This window comes from Clarias gariepinus, chromosome 17 (genome assembly GCF_024256425.1).
Source record: "Clarias gariepinus isolate MV-2021 ecotype Netherlands chromosome 17, CGAR_prim_01v2, whole genome shotgun sequence".
Classification (NCBI taxonomy): Eukaryota; Metazoa; Chordata; class Actinopteri; order Siluriformes; family Clariidae; genus Clarias; species Clarias gariepinus.
The window spans coordinates 19,993,084-20,016,139 of record NC_071116.1 but is presented as its reverse complement, the minus strand read 5'-3'; the positions used below and the strand labels follow the sequence as shown (position 1 = coordinate 20,016,139).

Sequence of the window (23,056 nt, the reverse complement as noted above, 5' to 3'; positions counted from 1 at the left end):
ATAGATGAACGGTTAGCTAGATGAACAATGAAACCCATATATAGATAGATGGATAAAGACATTCATGAATAGATAAATAGACAGATGGATGGGTGGATAAATGCATGTATAGCTAGATAAACAGATGGGAGAGATGGACAGAGACATAGATAAATAAATAGCTAGATAGATAGGCAAATGGATAGATAGATAAATGGATGGATGGATCAAAATAAATAGATAGATAGATAGAAAGATAGATAGATAGATAGATAGATATAGAAATTCATACATAGATTGGTAGATACATACATTAGATGGATAGACATCAATAGATAGATAGATAGATAGATAGATTATTACATGTATATATGTATATATATATATATATGTATGTAATAATCTATCTATCTATTGACGTCTATCCATCTAATATATATATATATATATATATATATATATATATATATATATGCTTTTAGAATGTTTGAGTTCAGATTTTTGTCCTCCCTCTGATGTAATAATAACCCCCACTCTATGCTATGATATAATACAATATTCTTTATGGCCAATTTAATGAATGGCTACGTGTGTGGGGTGTGTGTGTGTGTGTGTGTAAGATGGTCAGGTGTCCACATACTTTTGGACATATAGTATAATTGTAACTATCTTAAACTACAATATTGTGTAATTATTTACTGGTCATAAATGAGACGATTGTAGGAGTTTATAAAGGTAAAATGTCCTTACTGTCACCTTCATTCATCTTCCGTACTGCTTATTTTGTGTACTATATAGGTTAATGGGGGGCGGGTCCTGGACTTTGGGCACGAGGTAGGGTACACACTGGAAAGAGTGCCAATCCATCACAGGGTACACACACACACACACACACACACACACACATACACACATTATGGGCAATTTGGAGGTTCTTTATTAAGTAACAATCTAAAAATGATCAAAAAGAAGACATCTTTTGTCGTTCACATTGCTTATGTGATTAATGGCACACCATCATAGTCGCCAAACACTGATTTATTAAAATGTTATTTAAATAAGTGAAATGAGCGACTGTACAGTGTCCACTGGTAAACTGCACTGTGTTACACAAACAAACTTCTCACAAAAGTAACCACAGTTTACCGAAACCGGACCAGAGTTGAAAGAAAACTCTGCTGGTGCAGAAGCATTGTGGGTAATGTAGTTTCAATAGCGTACCCATACAATATGATCGCGTTACAACTGAGTAAAAGCTTCACTACATTTCCCACAAGCGATTATAAATCGTCATCACTTCACGTGTTCCTTTCAAAACAAGTTATTTGCCAGTGTATTTTTGTTCTTGGGGCTTCCTGGAGACGAAAGCGACACCATACTATTACTTTTTTGCAGGTAAGTTATCCAAGATAAATAACATTGTAATGTAGAATTAGTTAAAGACGTTGCTTTGGTTTGGGAAAAGTCAAGCGTTTAGCAAAAGAAACAGAAAGCCGGTTAGCATTAAAGCTAACCATATTATTCCAGTAATGTTATATTTATATAAATAAATATAAGTAGAATTTGTAAATGAGGAATTAATAAATAAACTCCGTTCCGTCGCAGACTTGTTCAGCATTGCATGCTATCGCATGTTTCACTTCTAAGCTAACATTACAAATATCTCCAGTCCTGGGTTTACTTTTAATTTTAGTTAATTCTTTACCAACCTTTTGGTACATCTTTCATCACCTGAATTAAACAAATATCTAATATTAAGTAAACCGTGTTGACAGCTTTGACGTCACATGAGTGAATATTTTCCATTTGGACAGACATTTATTACATTCTGTATCTGTAAAAACCTTTAATTAGGCTTGGTGATTAATGAGATAAAACTTATCACAAAACATAGATTAAACACTTATTATGTTTTAAAATGTATAAATAGTGATAAATTGATTCAACTATTACAAAAAAAAAAAATGAAAATCTCTTTCAGTGTAAAATAGATTTCACATCCATTCAGCTGTTTGTTTTCGAAAGTCCCGGTGTTCTCAAAGAGGAAATGACATCCACTGTGATTCTAATATAGTGTGTTGAAAAAGTTATTAAACATTCCTTTCAGTGATTTTCCTCCTTGTCATCATTTTCCATGTCTGATTAACAGACTTGTTTTGCTTTGCTGTGTATTTCTAGACATGTTAATCATGGGCTGCTAGTTTAAAAAGTTGGATCCGTTTGTATAGCCTTTGCTTTTAAACCCTCAATGCAACATCCTGCACATAGAAAAGATGTCACAACATCGCAACATCCTACAAATAGAAAAGACAGAAATCGTTAATGAAACATCCTGCGACAGCGTTTCCATGACAGTATTATATCAGCTGGAATGTGCTTGTGGTGTGCTGACGCTTCATCCTCATCAAAGGTTAGGTCATGCTTCAGGGACTGAAGTTAAGTGCCTGTTTTTTTTCTCTTCCTCTTTTGCACATGCTCACACACAGAAAGACTGAGTCGGCGTCTCCTACAAGAAGCTTTGCCTTTTTTTTTTCTTTCTCTTTTGGGAGAATTTGATTCTCAGGAGCAACACAGTACTGTAATCCTGGATGAAAAGTAACTCTTTAGTGACTTTTAAGTTAATTAGTTCTGAACAACAGGATTGCTCAGAATGTATGTGGTAGCTCTTTAACAGGAGGTTGTCTAGGGAAGAATCTTGATTGTAGCCAGTGTACATTGTGAGTTTGATTTTGGTTTGTCTTACTTATTTTGTGTAGGTTATGATATTCAAGCGAAGCCTGTGAATCAGAAGAGGTCATGGAGGATGATGGAAAACCTCTGCTGGGTTCGATTCAAGCAGGAGATTATTACTCAGACCAGATAGAAGTTCTGGACCCCAGGCAAAGAAGGTACAAGTTTGTTTCACTGTGAAACATACACTTCGCAGAATGAAGTATTAATTGATCTGAAAGCTATTATTAGGTAATAGTGTAAGTATACAGTGTTTGTGCAATCAGTGTTTGCTGTTGATGTCTTATTTATTTGTTTGGCAGACATTTTTACCTTTAGGTGAGATCACAATTGGTTAAAACTGCAATCCTGTTTCGGTGCTTCATAATAGAATTTTTTTTTTTTTTTATGTCTGCTAATATGATGATATGCCCATATACACTTCACTACCTCTTTAAACAAGCAACAGTGCAAAAGATGCTTATCATAGCCATGTTACCTTATGTTGGGTAAAACTTTATAGAACAACTGTGAATTTTACAGTACCTTTGCAGCAATAACCAGTTAGCTGATATCCACGTATCTTTTTTTTAAGTTCCCTGGTGTAAATTTGGTATGTTTTCTGCCAGGTTAAATGGAATCAATACTTCAGGGGAAAGTATGCATGGATTATTCTTTTGAACTATTGTGAGTTGTGCTTTACCATGAGTTGCGTTTGTGTTGTCCACAAACCACGTCTGTGAAATAAAAATCATTAAAATGAAAGACTAGGATAGAGAAGCTTTAGATCTAAAACAGTTTTAGGGTTTAGGGCTTGACTGGGCTGTGCAGGGATTTGAACTCAACCTTCTGGTCACTAGCTGAGCCTTCAAATGTCTTTTCCTAATAACAATCTAGTGGCAGTGTTTAATATTTCTAACTTTTCTGTAAGCCTTACGTTTTACACTTTGCATTATTCATTGCATCATTCAAACAGGTGTCAAAAAATGTCTAATCTTTCTATCATAATCTCTGTTTAATTCAGTGCAACTGTTTCGTCTAGAAAAAAAAATATTCAATTAGAATTTATTGTATATCATAACCTTTTATGTGATTCGCCAATGAAACATCTACAGTGACCTCATAATTTTCATTTGCTCTGACATGCATTTTGAGCTGTAAGGTCTTATATAGTCAGGTGTGTGGCTTACCTAATCAAGTCCAATCAGTATAAGCAAACACAGCTGGACTCAAATGAAGGTGTAGAACCATCTTAAGAAGGATCAGAAGAAATAGACAGCATCTGAGTTAAATATATAAGTCACAGCAAAGGGTCTGAATACTTAGGCCCATGTGATATTTCAGTTTGTTAAATAAATCTGAAAAAATGTCAACAATTGTGTTTTTCTGTCAATATGGGATGCTGTGTGCACATTAATGGGGGAAAAAAATGAACTTAAATGATTTTAGCAAATGGCTGCAATATAATAAAGGGTGAAAAATTTAAGGGGGTCTGAATACTTTCCGTCCCCACTGTATAAGCTTGCCATAATCAATTTCAGCTGCATGTGAGTTGTGTTTTGTAACATGTCTACACAAGCTGCCATTTCTCATGAATTTTCAAGTAGAGACGAGATGTCAATATGGCCCATTAACGCAAAGGTGAGGACGAGGCTTCAAATGCAAGTGTTGTCTATCTTGTTTAATTTTTCAGCACAAACACGTGCTATTTTTCCCTCCACGAACTGAGTACAGCAAGTGATGGTTCTGGGAAGTGTTTGGAAGCCCTACCAGTGCATTTCCCCACACATATGTGCTGAAATGTTCTGGATGTGTGTTGATATTATGACTGTGAATTCTGGTAATTGTTTCCTGCACTGAGAGCAGATGGTTGTTGTTCCTTCCAAGTTTTTTTTCCCCATGTGTCAATTCATTGGTTTCAAAGGGACTGGTAATAATCAGCGTTTTCTAAGAAAAGTATGTGTAAATTTAGGGTGTGAATTAAGGTTATGATCCTCAAACAGCAGTTTGATTATGGATAGAGCCATTGTTGGAGGTTACATAAGGAATAAGTTAAGCTGTTTATTTCCTAATCTAGAGTTTGACATCATGAATGTCAGCCTACATTTAACAGCAAAATGGACCAAATTGAATTAAAAGCTTTAATTAAATAAGCTTAGAAACATTGACGAGATGAGTTCAGTGAAACGCTTCTCTTGTCTCTGTCTTGCAGGCCTTTTCATGTGGAGCCCAGGAACATCGTGGAGGACTCGGCTCAGGAGCGAGTGTCTGCTGAAGCTTCAGTGCTTAACAGCAGAGTTCATTACTATGGTCGTCTAACTGCATCGTCAGACAGGCTGCTGGTAATCTCTATGTCCACTATGCTCTTCATGAAACTGAACACATCAACCAATTAATTCACCTGTCTGGCTACTGGGTTTAATCTAAAACTGCATTTAGTTAGTGTGACACAGTGGTACAGAAGATAGCATTTCTCTTTTACGTTCATTCAGGATCACCTGAATGATTTGTTTTTTCTCATCTTGTCCTTAAGTTTTTTAAGGATTTACACTGGGTCATTTAGATTCCCTCTTCCACTTCCCCCTACCAGTGCCAATCACATCTGAACATGACCGTGGGTAGATTCCATCCCTCCATCTAGGAACCTCTAAAGTCCAACTAGGTACTGTGGGATAACCATTATATTTTTTCCCATTTAACGATCGTGCTGAGACCTCTGGTCAACATTCACATGCACATTCAAACACTGCGGGCAATTTAGAAATGGCAGCATGTCTTTGGACTTTGGAAGGAAACCTGGAGTTCCCCAGAGGAAACCCACCAAGCACGAGGAGAACACGCAAACTCCATGCACGCAGACCCTGAAGCTGGGAATTAAACCCGCATCCTGGAAGTGCAAGACGACAGCGATGACTACTAAGCCACCGTGCCACCTAGTGGGTAGACTGGAGACTTAAAATTGCCCCATGATGTAAAAGGGTTTGAACATAGATGAAATGGCCAGTGTATAACTAGCCAACAGCTTTAATGTTTCATATGGATGAAGTCCAAAGATAATTATTTTCTCTTGTACTCAATAGTCAGGGTTTGTTACTAAAGTGTTACACTATACGTCTATATGCAGGAGGTTTAATATTGATTTGATATTTGTACTGCAGGCGTTATTCAGAGCACATCAAACAGAACATTGATTACACTGATTACATCAACTCTAAATCGATTAAAAAGCAGATGACTTCCACTTGTACCACATGTTTGTCATGAGATAACACTTTTGTTTATTATGTCTGATCTCTGAAGGCTCCGCCTGACCATGTGATCCCAGAACCTGAGGAGATCTTTGTTTACAGCCCTCTGGGGACAGCGTTTAAAGTACAAGGAGGCGAGGGCACTGTCAAAAACCCCAGTATCGTCACTATGTATGTGTTAGAAGTTCTTCAAATTTTGTACACTTCTTTGTAATTTTTGTACACTTAAAACATGATTGCATAAAAATTATCATGCTACTGGTTTTGTGTAGATTTGCTATCTGGAATACGATGATGGGAACGTCCATACTGAGCATGCCATGGGGAATAAAGCAGGTGTGTGTGTGTGTGTGTATGATTGATTTTTTCGGTTTCATCTAAAATTGCTGTTTTACTTTCCTGCTCTGACTGGGTTTATTTTTTGTGTTTGCAGTCTGGGTTCACATTGGGAATAATCATTCTCATCTTAATGGGCTTAATCACACTGTACTGTTGCTACAGGATTCTGAAATCCACAAAATCAATACGTAAGCCAGCTACACACACAGCTCTTATCTCTCTTCCTCCTAAGGTTTTTTTCTTAGCCCAAGTCTTTAACAGCACTGATGAGTAATGTCACCTAATCAACTTAAAGACTATTTTTGTTGTTGTTGTAAAGCTTACTGTTGCAATTTGATGTATGAAAAGTACTATATCATTTATAATAGCAATTATTATTATTGCTATTATTATTATCCAAGGATGTGTTAACATAAGATATGAGCACTACCCAGCTCTCAGCAATGCATATAAAGTATGGAAGAACTATTTTAACGGGTTGGCGTGACTGCTGGTGCCTCCCGACTCCCTACCCTACCCTGCTACTGCTGAGCTGTTTACTGCTGTTGGCACATGACTGCAGGAATGCAAGATTGAAAGATTCTTTACTTCCTTATGTCTTTGTCACATTTAGTACTCCGCTCATGTTCCACCTTTGCTCTTTTGTGTCCTGTATGTGGATTTAGCATTTTAAATGCATTATGTCTAAGTACTCACAATGTAATAAGTCCTAGTTAAAAAACATACACACACGCACACATACAATTCTAGAGTATTATTGTGACATGGAACTTTTTTTTTATTTATTTTTTTTATCACAGCTTATGTAGATACCTCAGACTGGGAGTTTCCTGACGTGTGTAAATATTATTTTGGGAGATTTGGACAGTGGTCGAGTCTGTTATTTTCCATGGTGTCGCTGATTGGGGCGATGGTGGTCTACTGGGTGCTCATGTCTAACTTCCTGTTTAACACTGGCAAATTCATTTACAGTAAGCAACCATTGTCATGCTACTTCCTCGAATTCAATGATTCCTCATGGTTAATACAATGGTTTAATCTATCATAAAGTAAAAGTGTTTTTTGTTTTTGTTTTGTTTTTCCTCCTACAACCAGACTATGTTCATCAAGTCAATGTGTCTGATTCAGAGTTTGGCACAAATGGAACCGATAGAGGTTGGTTTCCTTGACACATTTTAGGACATCCCCATTTCTAATATATATATCATTATAGAAACTCAGACCACTTTATTAGGTACGCCCATACCCCATCCTGTTAGCCAAGCATGTGGCGGCAGAGCAGTTCATAAAATTGTTCAGATAGCGGTAAAGGGCTTCAATATATCGTATATAAAGTGTAAATAAAAAATAATAATAATAATAAAAGCTCCCAATAAGCAATAATTTCGTGGGTGGAAATGCATTTCTGATGAGAGTTCAAAGGAGAATTACAGGAAGTCTAGAGTAACTCTATTCTCTCTGCCATCTGATATACTCAATCAGGCAATTATTGTTATTCTTTCCTATTTCTAAAATCAGCTGGCTGATGCCCCCGAGGCGGATGGGTTTATGCTTGTTTATAAAAATAATATAATAAATCACATTTTAGCTTGCCTGACACAGTACCTGCGTAGGCACACACAACCAGCCAAATGCTACTGCACTCCTGTCCCTGTGCATGGCTTTTGAAGTAATAAGAAGAGTATTCCAGAGGGATCTATTTGTTTGAATTTTGAACTTTAAACTGTCAAACTTTAACTGTCTGCCACCAGCTTTAAAATATTTAAAACATTACATGCTCCTTTAAATTACCAGTACAATAAGATTCATTTTTAATGCGGTCATACTGTATATTTGCGTATTCTCACTCTTTAGCGTATGTCTGTCAATGTATATTCCGAGAACTAACGCTTGGTGATCAGTATCTAGTAACGATAATCTAATTTTATCATCTGTTCCAGTGGTTTGTCCATACCCAGATGCAGATTCAAATAAGAACATTGGCGTTAACCAACATTATGTCAGTGATAACAGTACGGCTACAGTGTTGTTTGACCACTGGTGGAGTAAAAACAACACTATCCCTCTCTACCTTGTTGTGCTGCTTTTTCCCCTGCTCAACTTTCGCTCGGCCTCCTTCTTCGCCAGGTTCACCTTTTTAGGTAAGCTGCTGTCTGCTTTATTTATTTATTTATTTTTTAATCTGATCTGTTTGTGCATTTTGTTACGTTTTAGTTTGAACCGCTACGTGTGTAATCGTTTGAATATTTGAATTTGTTAGGATAATAATTTCCAACTGGAATTTCGTTGTTACTGTGGTTTTGAATATCTGACAAACATTGGGGTTCGTCCACATGCTGCATTTGTTTATCAAGGAAAATTTATTTGCATTTTGGCAGCTATTGATTTTCTTTATTTGTCATGTTGATTTGTTTCATTTCCTGCAGGCACTATTTCAGTTGTTTACCTCATCATCCTGGTCACCCTTAAAGCTTTCCGGCTAGGCTTTCATCTGGAGTTCCATTGGTTTGATTCCACCGAATTTTTCGTTCCAGGTAAACATCTGTACCAGGTGAAGATGATTTGAAACAGGGTTCTGTATTATAGTGCTATATTGATGAAAAGACTAAAGTATTAGTTGGGCTATACAGAGGTTAATTATTAAAATCCTCCATGTCTTTTTATTTATACTTCTTTTTTCTACGAAGGGAATGATGTTGTGCATCATTTAAAATGAACAAACATACTCATTTAATTTTATCAGGTAAATTAAAACAGCTCAAATCACTTTATTGCTCTGCAATCTTTGTATTGGACAAATACAGGAAGCTGCACAGGTACTGAATCACGCTTTTAAATTGTTCATCGATGATCTCTGTGTGTGGGTTTGTGTAGAGTTCAGAATCTGGTGTCCTCAACTCACTGGTGTTCTCACTCTGGCCTTCTTCATCCACAACTGCATCATCACTCTGATGAAGAACAACAGGAATCAGGAAAACAACGTGAGTGTGAGCCTTCCCTTTTTTTAAACCCATGCACATCGTAAACAATGGACAGAGTATTTTAAGGTAGACTGGATGGACGGTCATCACATCCAGACAACTAAATGGCTCTGAGATCTGACAGAGCTAAGATCTTGGGGAACAGATATTTTATAGTTTTGCACATAACAGAGTTATGAGTTTCTGTGGTAAATGCAGATTTCTTGATAAGGAAGTGCCCACTTTGGCCTTTTCAGTAGAAAGTAGAAAGGCATTAGTCAGCAGAAGTCATGTTCTCATGTTTCACATCTTTTTTTTTTTTTTGTGTGTGTGTGTGTGTGTGTGTGTGTGTGCGCATGTGTGAATTCTGGACTTTCCCGAAAACATGCAATGCTGAAGTCAGATTAAATTAAATTCCTGATTACACACTAAAATTAACTGAAAGTATGTATAAATTCAATACTATAACTAGTTTAATTTAACATCGTAGAGACAAAACGTGTGGCCATTAGTGGCTCAGTGGTAGGGTTCTCCCCTGCAAAGGAGAAGCCCAGGTTCAATTCCCACCCAATGCCCAAACTTCAGCCATTGGATGCAGCCGCATAAAATGGGAGGGTTTCGTCAGGAAGGGCATCTGGTGTAAAACCTGTGCTAATTTCTGTGTGGATCAGAAGGTCTGCTGTGGCGACCCCTCATGGAAAGCAGCCAAAAGACTAAAGTGGAGTAAAATGTCTGTTGTCTTTCCAAGTCTGACTTTGGAACAACTAGCTGTTTATTTCATATCTTTTATCGCTTTGTCCTGCCTATCCTGTTCACATGCTAAATAAGTTATTTACATACACCCCTAATCTTTTGTCACAATCTTTGTACCATTTTGGAAGATGTGTTAGTATAATATATCTTTCAAAGTAACATTCCAAAGTTATGTATGTTTGCACTCATTGAACACTTTGGGTTTTTGTTCATTTCAGAAATCTGTAAAACATCTGGTCACTTTTGCACGTCATAAAAGCAATTTCTCATTCTTTTGAACAAATTACAAATGCTTTGGCACACCCATGCAAATGGTTATGCACAACTATATGCGGATTCCTACGTTAATAGTCACTTACTGTATGTCATGTTGATCAAAATGCATTATTCTGGTTCTCTCAAAACATCAAAGCATTAGTTTGTTGTATACGTCATTACATACAAAAATGGCTAAACCCGTTGTCAAAATCCGTCAATTACATTTCTTAGCCTTTTTTTTTTTTTATTTGCCCTAAATTGATAAAATGCTCTTAGCTGAACCTTGACTTCACCAATAGAGAGAAATGTTTAAAGTTTGTGATCAGCCAATGATCATTCAGTTCTCTTAAATTCCTAACTGCCATAGATACAGCATGTGAGGACATCACAGCAGATGTCTACAGAGTATGGATAAGACACTCCAAAGGACTCTTTCAGTGCTGCATTGTGATGAGGAAGCGAATCTGTGGCCTGACAGATGGGGAAGTCAGAATAACAGCTGTGTAGTTCCTCATACTGTGCTGCATCTATAATTCTGCCTAATGAATATTTCCAATATTTTTATTTATATATTTATTTATTTTCTTTGTGATGTACAGTGGTCTTCGTTTTTTTATTTTCTGTTTTGTGAGCAAATTACAGTACAATCAGTAAAGATCATAAAAATGTATCCTGTCAAATCTTTTGCCGTGCAAGCAAAGTGCAGCTTTTTTCAATTTTAATTATTGTCATCAAATCTTAGCCATAAACAGCCGTAGTTCTGATCAGAAAATACTTTTCTGATAGTACATTGTTATATTGACTAAAGGACTACGCATTTTGACTACCTTGTTCGTAAACAATGACGAAAACACATCATTTTGATGGCACTGAGATGTTCCTTAACAGAAATACTTAAGTTTGAGAGATACAGTGAAACCTTGGATTGCGAGTAACATAGTTTGCGAGTGTTCCGCAAGACGAGCAAAGATTTTTTAAATTTTTTTTTTAGGGATTTTCAAATAATACAAACACAATCAAACAGACAGACAAACGAACGAACAAACAAACACACCCACCCACCCACCCACAGCGCTGAAAAAATAACAATATGCAATGTACAAGAAAATATAAAACTCTGCCTGCTGAAGTTAAGCAAAGCAAAACATGATGGGGAAAATAGAAACCTCTGTTAAAATAAACATTCAGAGTTTTTGCAAAAAACAGTGGAGAGGTTTCCAGAGTTTCCAAAATTTGTCCGACCTGTGATTAAGATCATGAGTTAGTTTCTCCAAGGGAAGAAAAGATGACAGCTGGGATATCCACATAGTAATAGTTGGAACCTGGGGAGTGGACCACTTCAGCAAAATGCATTTTTTTGCCAAAAATGAAAGGGTTGTAAACAAGAGCTTGGAGTCCAAGTCAAAAAGGCCTACAGGAATATGATTCAACAAATACAGTGCAGGAGACAGAATAAAATGTTTTCCAATTATCTCTTGAGTTACAGAGTGAACCCCCTTCCAGAATGATTGGATATTGTCACAGGACCAGAATACATGAAAAAATGTACCCCTATGTGCTTTACATTTAAAGCAAAGATTGGAACTGCCCGGAATACATTTTGTGAAGACGTACAGGTGTAAAGTAAATTCTATGAAAAAATTTGAAATTTTGTTTGTGTAAAGATACTGAAGTGCTTTTTGGAAAAATGCCTTTACAAATTGTGGTCCAAACTGCTGGATTAAATGATACCCCCAGATCCTGTTCCCACAGTGATTTTAGAGAGTCATAGGCTGAGGAATCTGATTGCGCTAATAAAGCATAGTATTTAGAGGTGGCCCCTTTAAGAACTTTTTTGAAGAACTAATTTTGAGTTGGAAAATGAACAAATCTTGGTTTACTAGTAACGAGTATCATGTATCACACATGCGCTACTTGTTTTGCCGCCAAGCGTCACGTGATCACAACTGAGCCAACTGTTTTTCTCTCTTGCGCTGCGGAATTGGGGGTAATCATCTTCCCTGCTGGGTCCTAGTGCGCGTCTCTCAAAGGTATAATCAACATCTGTGCATGCGTGTACTGTTTACTATAACACTGCGTGCACGTAAACCATATTTTATTTTGTGTCTGTATGTGTGTGTGTACAGTGCACGTGTAAAGCAAAGGCAAGTCTCATTAGCTTAGAGAATCCATTTTCTCTCTCTGCTCAAGGCTCAGGCTACTCTTTGTGTCTTTTTACGAGCGGCATTGTTTTTACTTTTTTTTTTTTTTTTAAATAAAGTGCAGGTTAATTTGTTTAATTTTTATGTATTAATTCTTTTGGGCTGTGGAATAATTTGAGTTTCCATTATTTCTTATAGGAAAATTCAATTTAGTTCATGAGTGTTTTGGAATATGAGCCCGCTTCCTGAACGAATTATGCTCGTAATCCAAGGTTCCACTGTACACGGTGTTCACGTGTTCCAGTTAAAGTGTACGGTGAGCAGATGCAATGCAGAAGACGTTTGTTAAAATACTTGGTTAGAAAGAAAGCAGAGTTCCCTTCATATAGTTCTCCTCAATCCCAATACCAGATGTGCAGCAGTTGTTCCTCAGACGTTTTGAAGTAAACCCATCTTTGTCTTTGTCATTTTTCTTTATTGCAGAGTATGTTTAAAAGTTGTAATCAAATAAATATCGGCTGGCTCCTCCTTTATACCACTAAACAACAGACCATTACATTTAACATTTGCTGTTCTGGTGCTCATGCTCTGGTTTTCTCATATATTTATTAATGAGATTCTTTAATAAGATTTAACATTTTGGTTTGTTTTTGGTTGCAGGTTCGGGATTTGTCCTTGGCATACCTTTTAGTAGGTCTAACCTATCTCTACGTGGGAATCATGATCTTTGCTTCTTTTCCTTCTCCACCACTGTCTAAAAACTGCATTGAACCAGTAAGCCATATTTTATAAACCTGTTTTTGTCCTTTGATCTGTGAACTGTAAAGCACCATTCAGCTTTCACATACAGTACTGTGCAAATGTCTTGAGCCACCCCTCATTACTTCATATTAAATTAGATGATGTAGATTAAATTAAAGAAATGGGAACAAATGTTTTACTGTGAAAGGCTGGAAAGTGCCTAAAGATATCATTTAAAACTTGGTTGTTGATTTATACTAATCACTGGCCTGATCTGTCAGCATCTGCATCTGTTACTCATTGGTTCATGCCTTTTAAGTTTTTTTTTTTATGCTTGAATTTGAAATGGGTTTTATTTGCCAAGTATGTTGATACACACAAGGAATTTGATTCCGGCTGTTTGTTGTGGCTATCAGATTACAGACCAACACAGCACTGTATATTTGTTGTAGACAGAACACTATATACAGTAATCTCACAACATTCAGTAACCATTACAGATTAAATAAAGGCAGGTGGGGAATCCTGAGTATGCCCAGATGTACATAAAGTGAGTGTGCAGGGTAGGGTAAGTAGCCGTGTGTGTCACATATGCTTAATAAGTAGTGCAAAATAGCAAGAAGGTAGTAATGTGCAGAACAACGTAGGGAGTTTCTTAGAGTCATGGTGGTGCTGGTACAGTATCACATGTTCTATTTGTGCAAATTGTAAAACAGTAATTGTATTTGTGTAAGAATTTAGTGTTTAAAAAACAACAAAATAGTATGTTGGTGCTTTTTACAGCAGATTGCATATAGTCCAGTACAACTGTTTATGAGGGTGATTGCACACCAAAACAGCCAGGCACAGGAATACCCATAATTTCCCATTCAGTTCTATAGCGCTGGCCAGAAGGGAGGAGGTGAAAAAAATTGTTCCTGCCCATTTCCTATTTCTTGTAGAGGACATGTCATGGAGAGGGGGCAGGGGGGCTCCAATTATTTGTTTTTCTGCCGTTTTTAGTGTTCTCTGCAGCCTGTTTTGTGGCTGCTCCAAACCCCAGACAGTGATGAATGTGAACAGGACAGACTCAATGACTGCAGTATAAAACTGTATCGGCAGCTCCTGTGGCAGATCATACTTTCTCAGTTTGTGCAGGAAGGACATTCTCTGCTGGTTCTTTTTGAGGATGTTGCCTTCCCATTTCAGGTCATGGCAAATGGTAGTTCCCAAAAATTTGAGAAATGCTTCACAATCGACACATTGATTGTTGTTGTTGGATATTGGTTGTTGGATATTGTGAGGGGGAGAAGTGTTAAAGGCTGTCTCCTAAAGTCCACTGTCATCTCCACGGTTATGAGCTTGTTCAGCTCCAGGTTGTCCTGTCTTGCACAAGATCACCAGGCAATCCACGTCCTGCTGATATGCAGACTGCAAATTTTAGGAGTTTAATAGCTTAGTCCTTGGATGTAAAGTCATTAGTATACAAGGAGAATAGCAGTGGGGAGGGGACACGTCCTTGTGAAGCACTGACTAGCTGCGTGCTAAAAGTAACTTCTCCCAGTCTCCCGTGCTGTTTCCTGCCCGGATTTCCATGATTGTCGTGTTCAAGGCCGAACTAAAGTCAACACAGAATTCTTGCATAGGTTCTGGTCGAGATATTGCAGGATGTAGTGCCCCATGCTACCTGCATCATCCTTCGCTTGGTAGGCAAACTAATGACTAATAGCTACTCTGTGATGTTCTATAGATGGGCCAATACAAGTTATCCCGGTCTCTGAAAAACCCTCCATCATAGGCCTGTAGTCATTCAATGAAATGGGGGGTTTCTTTGCGACCGGGATAATGGTGGATTGTTTGAAGCAGGATCAGCACACAACTGAGTGATCTGTTGAAGATATGTGTGAAGATCCAGAGGAGCCAGTTGGTCAGCACATGACACCGTTTGGGACAGGTGCTTTCCTGATCTTCTGATCTCTGCCATTTCACATTCTTTACACAGGTTTTTGGGTAAGCTTGGGTGTTTAGGATTGATGGCCTTTACAAGACATATGATGAGGGCAGTCTTTGGGCTGGGGCGGGTGTGAGGTGTGAATGATTCATTGGTCACGGTGTAGCTTAACAAACTGAAGCATTTCTCTGAAATTGCTCAGGGACTGAACTGAAAATGAGAAAAAGAAAATCTTCTTGGAAGCAAAATATAAACAAAAGGTGGGTGGCACAAGATTTTTGCGCAGTACTACAGTAGTTGCACTGACCTTTTCATGTCATTTAACCGTGAATTCCAAATCTTTGACCCTTGCTTTTATGCAGAACTTTCTGGATAACTTTCCCAGCAGTGACATTATGGTCTTTGTGGCTCGTGCTTTTCTGCTGTTTCAAATGACCACCGTCTACCCGCTGTTGGGTTACCTGGTTCGGGTGCAGATCATGGGTCATTTGTTTGGTGATCACTACCCCAGGTAAGATGACTCATAGTGTAGGCTTACTTATTGTATGGCATGTTTTTGCATGAAGAGGCAAATTGGGAGACAGAAACTAGAAAAAACTTGTTGTACAACTTAAAGGCAGGTATTAGTGTCATTATTGGATTAGTTAAATTAACATTTATATGCAGGGAAAAGAATAGAGGCAGGAGCCTCATTATGTTAAGCACACTTTTAAGTATTGTGTGTGCAGTGCTAAAATGTCCCGGTTTTAGTTTAATCACAGTTGGTTCATGAAAGATTGAAGAGGCTTTTCTCTCTCTCTCACACACACACACACACACACACACACACACACACGCACATGCACACACTTGGTCTCTTTCGGTCAGAATAGAGTAAACTCATTAAGATGAATCTGAATGAAATTTCACTCATTTTCTATAACTTTCTCTTCTTCTAAACCCATTTACACACTACGGGCAATTTGGGAATGCCAATAAACCTAACCTGCATATTTTTTTGTCTGTGGGAGGAAACCAGAGTAGAATGAAGTGTTAATAATTATTTTTTTTTACAATGAACTAAATAGAGGGCTAATAGTCATGTAACACCTCTTAGCATCCTTCAAAATTAAAATTAGCATGTGCATTCTGCATGTGTAGTTGAGTTGTGATTTAAAAAAAAGCTCAAGTTTTCAAAGGCTCAAAGGCTACGAGTTTGCATAAGGGGTTCAGTGGACGTTGGATTAGAATTCTGTGGCACATTGAATCGCTCCAACAATTAACAGTTGTCGGACATTCATCATTATATTCCCAATAAAAAGCCTGTAAAACTTCTAATATTAGATCAGTATCCATATCAGTAATACCGATGAATGTGGAACACTGTGAAATTTGAAGCAGCTTTGTTGCATTCACAAAACCTGTGGTCTCGTTTTCGCCGATTGTTTACACCAACACAGGATACAAAAACAGAGAAAAAGCATATGCTGTATGTGCGTGCAGATGTTGTGTGGACAAGCCAACATTCACACTCCTATAAGATATAAACTGCCATTAAAGTGGGACCAATCCATAACATTAGCAAACCAAGAAAATGTTACAAAACTAATGGACTTGTTGTTCCGAGAATTGTTGAATTGGTAAACAAACACAATTTTATTTATTTATTTTTCCACAGGCTTTGTTTTTTTTCTTATTATTTTTCACTGAGCTGTGAGCTGATCCAGAGATAAAAAAAAGCATTTAATAGCACTGAACACTTCCTTAGAACAAAGGATAAATCCACTGGCTGATGCCTTTTTTATTTTAAATAAAAGCCCACATTTCACCCTCTTTCATTCATTTTCCACAGAATTTCCCCTGAATACTGGGAAGAAAAACGAATTGAAAGCAGTTTTGCATAGGTCTCAATGCAGAGTTTTTCTTTTTTTTCAAACCTGTTATGTGTTCAGGACAGAAAATATTTTGTAGTGTTATTCAGAAATGACAGTAACATGAAAAAAATTAGCATCATTATTAATAATAATAATATTATCATTATTATTATTATTCAGATGCTTTTACAGTCTTGCTTTAAAGATTTAAGACTTTTGTTTTTTGTTTATTGATTCTGCAGTAGTACATACCTCGTTATAGTTATTATGCCCTGACATAAAGTCAAGTCTTTTTTTTTTTTTTTTTGTATAGCTTGTATACATTGAAACACAATATAATCTCCCAAGACCATGGTGCAACATATAGCAGTGCAGTTGCTCAGTGTTGCTCATTTTGAGATGAGTTTAACAAGTGTGTAGCAAATGCACAATACAATAAACACCTGGGACGTCAAATAGACCAGACAACAGAACAGTTCAATGGAACTAATGCAAAATGGTGTGTAAACTATGAATAGATGTAGTAGAAATTAACTGTAGTAGTAGCAGTAAAATGGACATAAAGATATATTGAGAGTAATAATAGTAAAAGTAGGCGACACTGTGGCGTAGTGGTTAGCACTGTGGACTTCAACTCCAGGGTTGAATGTTTTCCTGGTCAATTTACACATCAGGTCTTTGTGTGTGAGGGTTGAATGTTCTCCCCGTACTTGGTGGGTTTCCTCTGGGTATGCTGGTTTCCTCCCACAGTCCAAAGAAATGCTGCGTGTGCGTGTGAGTGTGTGTCTGGAGATGGATTGGCACCCATCCAGGTTGTACCATTCCCCCTGCCCAAAGTCTCCTGGAATAGTATGATTAGTAAAAGTGTCCAACAGTGAAATGTAAAGTAAAATGTCTTTAATAAGTATCATAATAACAGTTTTTTTTTTTTTTATATAGTTTTTTCCATGTCTTCTTCCTAAATATCATTATTGTGGCTGCTGGGGTCCTAATGGCCAAGTTTTATCCCAACATTGGTTCCATTATCAGGTAAGAGAAAAGTGTGACTTTAAATTTTGTTTAAGCATCTGGTGTAAACATAAATTAATTAATAACAGTGCCATGTATACACAATATATAGATAAATACAGTATTAATGCAGAATAGACATTATGCAAGGCAGAATAGGACATAAAAAAACTAAAAAAAAAAACAGGAGCATGTTTGTCATTTTGCATTAAGTAAATACTGTAAGCATGTTTGTGTTGTATGTTTACGAGTTGCACATATTATACTGTGTGATTAGATTTTTACTACTTAGGATATATGAATATATTCCCACCTTCAGGTCATTGTAAATGCATTAAAAACTTTTATTAAAATATTTTTTTTCTATCTTACATGCTCTGTTAGTAGATTGAGCGTTTATATTTTCCTGCATAGATTCTATTAATAATGCTATCCATTTAAAGTGCATCTTTTATTTATAGTACAGTTTTCTGCTACCAGCTGCAGAAGCTTGCTGATTCTGAAGCAGATAAATTGATAAATCCCATGCCACTTTACATAAAATTTTGTTGTATGGATGCAACATGTTCAGATATATTGGAATTTTTGCCTCATTAGCCATGGCTCTGGTTGTGCTCTAGTTTCGACTGTCTGTTGCAATAGTAAGAAATTAAGTGCAGTGAAGAAAGGTGCAGCTTGTTTCAAATAAAACAAATGGCCCTTCTAGTGATTTTTTTTTTTGTGTGTGTCCTCCACCCATATTCTGTTTAAAAGCATTTATTGAAATTGTATCTTAACTGTAACCATAGTTTTACTTCAAGCTTTTAATGCCTCACATTAATCCATGTTTGTTTTGTGTCCTTTATTTGTTTTGCATAAACCATACATTACAGGGAGCAAATATGTATCTGAGAGCATGGCTGGTCATTTTCATGTTTGCTGCTTACTTCAGGGATATGAGCCTGAGATGCTCACAACTGAAACAGCAGAATCTTGACAGGATTTAGAGTCAATATTTACAAGGGGAGTTTAAGTCAAATCGGTTCTTGTGATTAATTTTGTGTTAGATAAAGGCGAAATTTACAGAAGACTTTAAGCACAGTATGCTGACGAGACTCTTAGCTGCAGTGAATGTAGTAAAGATGGCTGTTTGTCTGTGAATAACGATTTCAGCTGACGTATCTTGGATATCACGGCAGTCGTTCTCGTGAACAATGTGTGTGAAATGCATGATCCTGAAAATCAACACATAAGTATATACAGCATCTGTTGATAAAGTACTGTATAAAAAAGTTACCCAATGTTTGATACAAATACAAGGAAAATAAAAATCAGAAGCGATTATCCTGTTTTTGGGAAGCCGCAAGTCCCTGCAGTTTCCTGGTTCGGAAATCCAAGAGAACAACAATTGGTCGTGTTCTCTCCGGATGCCAGTTCTTTGTCGATGCCAGTAACAAAAGCATCTGTGAGCTCATGCAAGTGGAAAATAGCCCTGTACCTCGAGGTGCTTTCAGCTGCCATGTGATGTAGGAAGAACACCTCTTCTAACAACACTAACTTACACGTACTGTAAGTTAGTGTTGTTAGATTTTGATGGCATTCACATAAACTAAGACCTTTTATATTTTATACAACAGCTCTCAGTCTTAGTCTTTATTGGAGCTCTCTGCAATGTTTTCCATCCTCTTTCTAGCCTTTTCTAACATGAATTCTGAAGGAGAGATGGTGTTTCCACACTACATATGGATGTGTAGTGCCAGCAAGGCCTCCTGTTCCCTTATAAACATCGTTTTCTGTGTTCAGTCTCAAATCTGCGTGTAATGCAGGAAACCTTTCAGGTCTAAGCAAGTGATTCCGCTGCCATCTGGAGTCCAAGAGAATATTATCTGGTGCTCTGTGGTTGGGAGGTACTGTATGCTGTGGCTCCTCCCGTTAGAAAAAAAAACAGTTTATTAGCATATTTTTCAAGCACACCGATGTCAGATCGATTGTGTTGTGCGATTGCAGATGGAAATCGGCTAAAAGTGTTTTCTGTTAAGAGTTGGATCTGCCTTTTGAACACCTTTTCATGACTTAGCATTTGCAAAATCTGCACAACCGCTCCCAAAGTTAATAAAAATGCATAATAAAAAGCAAAGAAAAACTGAAAATGAATGAACGAAAGCTATGTAATCTTAAAAGGCTGACTAATAGTGTCAAATAATAACCAAGTGACCTGTTTTAATGAGAATTTAATATCCCTTTTTTTCTTTTTTTATTTATTTACTTACTTTCTTACTTATTTTGCAAAATGCATACTTGTATTTTCAGGTTTGGTCTTAGCATGTTACAAGTAGTCAACATTATAATTTTTTTTTTATGAAATGGCACTCATTCTGATTTCTTCAAACAGATCTGCAGATAATGCTGATGCAATGTAAATTGGCTCTGAACCCTTTCTATGTAATACTTTGATAACATGTTTGTGTGTGTAGGTACTCGGGGGCCACCTGCGGTCTGGCTCTGGTGTTTGTCTTCCCCTCAGCTGTCCATCTAAAGGCCCTGAAACGTAGCGGTGAATTGCGCTGGCCCTCTGCTTGCTTCCACATCTTCCTCATCGTGCTCGGAGCGGCCAACCTCCTGGCCCAGTTCTTCATGTAGTACCATCACATTGTTTTCTGACACAAATTCTCACGGTTGTAGTTCTCATGTTGGCACTAGGTGGCAGTGTTGCAGTTCTAGTACTGTAATTCACTTTAAAGTAATAAACTCACTGCACATGGATGATATCAGAAAGGGAAATCCATCTGATTTGGCAAAAATCACCTTTGTTTGAAAAGCCCTGTCAGTGTTACTTACTGAAAAACAACCATCAGCACAGTTGTTTTAACATTTGTGTTACAGGGATTTTTTCAAGTTCAAGCTAAAAGGATACAGCAGCCAAGCAGTGTTTGAGTATCATTCCTCCACTGTATGTCAGGCAGGTGACTGTAATTGGTTCGAGAAGTTACACGCCATTATTCCAACTGCACTTTTGAATTTTGTGTTGATTCAACTATTTTTTTTAAGCACATTTGTTCATGCAGATCTTATGCATGCCCAAATTCCACAGATTTATACTGTGAACTCAACAGAATGTTCAGGTCATGCATGTATGGTTTTATTTATGGTACTTGTCTAGGTCCTTGTACTGAACATTTTGTAATTTACGGTTCATACCTTGACACCCTTCATTAAAATGAGCAAAAATTATTCATTATGAACATTAAACACACTAATTCAAGGGGGAAAATCTCGTTAGAACTGCATTTTTAAATAATAATTCTCTCTATTAATCTATCTAGCTAGCTCATCTTCCAAAGAAACCATGGCCTGTTTCACAAAGTAAAAATGATGTACCATCCTTTTTGTCATTCATTTCCATAGAGAAAACCAATCATCTCCCAACACAAAGGCTCCTGCACAAATGGTAAAAAAAAATAATAAAAAAAAGCAGTAATAAGCACAATGAAGGTCAGAACAAAAAGTTTTGGATGTCTGAAACTGTTAAAAGCGTGTCTAGAATTGGATCTATGAGCACGCTGCCTACTTTCACGTTCAGGAGGATGAAAGAGGGATTAAAAATTCTAAAGATCACAGTTTTAGAATTGCACATGTGTCATGTTACAAAATCAACCAGCAACTTCACTTTACAACAACAAGCCGTTTGGAAGCCCCTGATACACACTGTAAAATATACAGTTGCACCACTAATGCTTTGGGGCTCTTGTAAAGATTTCTGAAATCTTCAGTTGTGCCAAGTACCAGGATGTGTCAGCCCAACTCGGTGTTGCCTGTACCAGGTCTTTAAATGGATATGGATAGTTTTCGGCAAGGTGCTGGGACAAACATACAGTAGTTCCAAATCAGCATAAATAAACACATACGTTAGTTGTTTAGACGACTTGAGCCATCTCTCATTGCTTCATATTAAATTATCAACTTTAGAGAAATAGAAACAAATGTTTTACTGTGACAGGCTACAAAGTGCATAAAGGTCCAATTTAAAAATTGGTGGTTTATGTCACAACCTCAGCAGCAACCTCATTACCCCTCTCGTCTGTTTCAGGCATTCAGAATCACCAGTAAACTAATCACCTGCACCTGTTTCTCATTAGTTCATGTCTTACGCTTTTTTATGCTTGAATGATTCATAGGTCACTGTGTGGCTTAACAAGCAAAAAAACAAACATTCCTCTGAAACTGGTCAGGTACAAGGACTGGGCTGGAAGTGAGAGCCAGAGAAGTGGAAGCCTGGAGAACTATTCCTCAAGCTTACATTAAAGCATATGGAAAAAGTCTGCCTCTTTTAAAAGCAAAATATAAAGAAATGAGGAAAGGCGCAAGCCTTTTTTTCTATTAAATGAACGGAGATTTTTTTACATTTTGAAACAACTGTTCTGTCAGGAAAAAATGCACTTTTTTGTTTCTAATGTAACTATGCATATAATAACTCATAGCAGGTTATTGTTTCTATATAGAAAGTTTTTTTTTTTCAAAAAGGGTGCAGATATTTCTGAAGATACAGTTATATGTATTAACCTATCAAGCTTTACTATTACAATGATTTGTGTATTGCGGTGTGATTTTTTGTTTTTTAATGGTAATGTATTAACGAGTGGACAAAGTAATTGAAATAAATGAGCTGAGAAATAGAGCTGTAATCCTTTTGGGAGTGTGTGAGCTGATCTCACTAGTCTCTGGATTTATTTGAAGATGCTCATGTTTTTCTTGAAGTTTGATTTATCAATGTTAAAGCCTTAGGAATTCATAAGTGTCTTAAATGATCAGGCTAGGGATATATGACGCTGACATTTTTGCTGGGTTGCAGAGTTTTAATTTGCACATCAGACAAATGTTCAAAGCTTTTGTTGGTTGTGAAATGGTGTACAACTTTTAATTTGGAAAGCCATATATCTCATGTTCTTGTATGCAGTTTTAATAAAATGTAAAACTTCTATATAAAATGTATCTGACTGTTTCTGAGCTTTTAGACAGTTTCTAAGTATGTTATGTTTTACTAAGTGTGTATTTGATAATTATTACTCATAAGACTTCTAGTAACACTTAATTTTTGCACTGAGCATTTAGAAAAGGCATTGTTCAAGTATAACCTTGTTGTAAATTGCAAGGACAATCC

The 23,056-nt window shown here is 37.0% G+C and overlaps 1 protein-coding gene across 4 annotated transcripts; it reads left to right on the top strand.

Annotated features, from left to right (window-relative positions):
• The first annotated feature begins 1,289 nt into the window (after positions 1 to 1,289).
• Positions 1,290 to 22,826, top strand: slc38a9 (solute carrier family 38 member 9). 4 transcript variants are annotated; one of them, XM_053516054.1, is made up of 15 exons: positions 1,290 to 1,374; positions 2,736 to 2,867; positions 4,901 to 5,030; positions 5,989 to 6,107; positions 6,209 to 6,272; positions 6,370 to 6,463; positions 7,076 to 7,246; positions 7,371 to 7,430; positions 8,216 to 8,416; positions 8,702 to 8,809; positions 9,150 to 9,256; positions 13,048 to 13,161; positions 15,421 to 15,569; positions 17,851 to 17,940; positions 20,373 to 22,826. In XM_053516054.1, the coding sequence occupies exons 2-15, from the start codon at positions 2,776 to 2,778 to the stop codon at positions 20,536 to 20,538; spliced, it is 1,665 nt and encodes a 554-aa protein (XP_053372029.1). In that variant the 5' UTR covers positions 1,290 to 1,374; positions 2,736 to 2,775; the 3' UTR covers positions 20,539 to 22,826. The 4 variants fall into 4 exon arrangements, with proteins under 4 accessions (XP_053372029.1, XP_053372031.1, XP_053372028.1 ...); XM_053516056.1 differs by lacking the exon at positions 1,290 to 1,374 and adding an exon at positions 2,158 to 2,389; XM_053516053.1 differs by lacking the exon at positions 1,290 to 1,374 and adding an exon at positions 2,461 to 2,574.
• Positions 22,827 to 23,056: the final 230 nt, after the last annotated feature.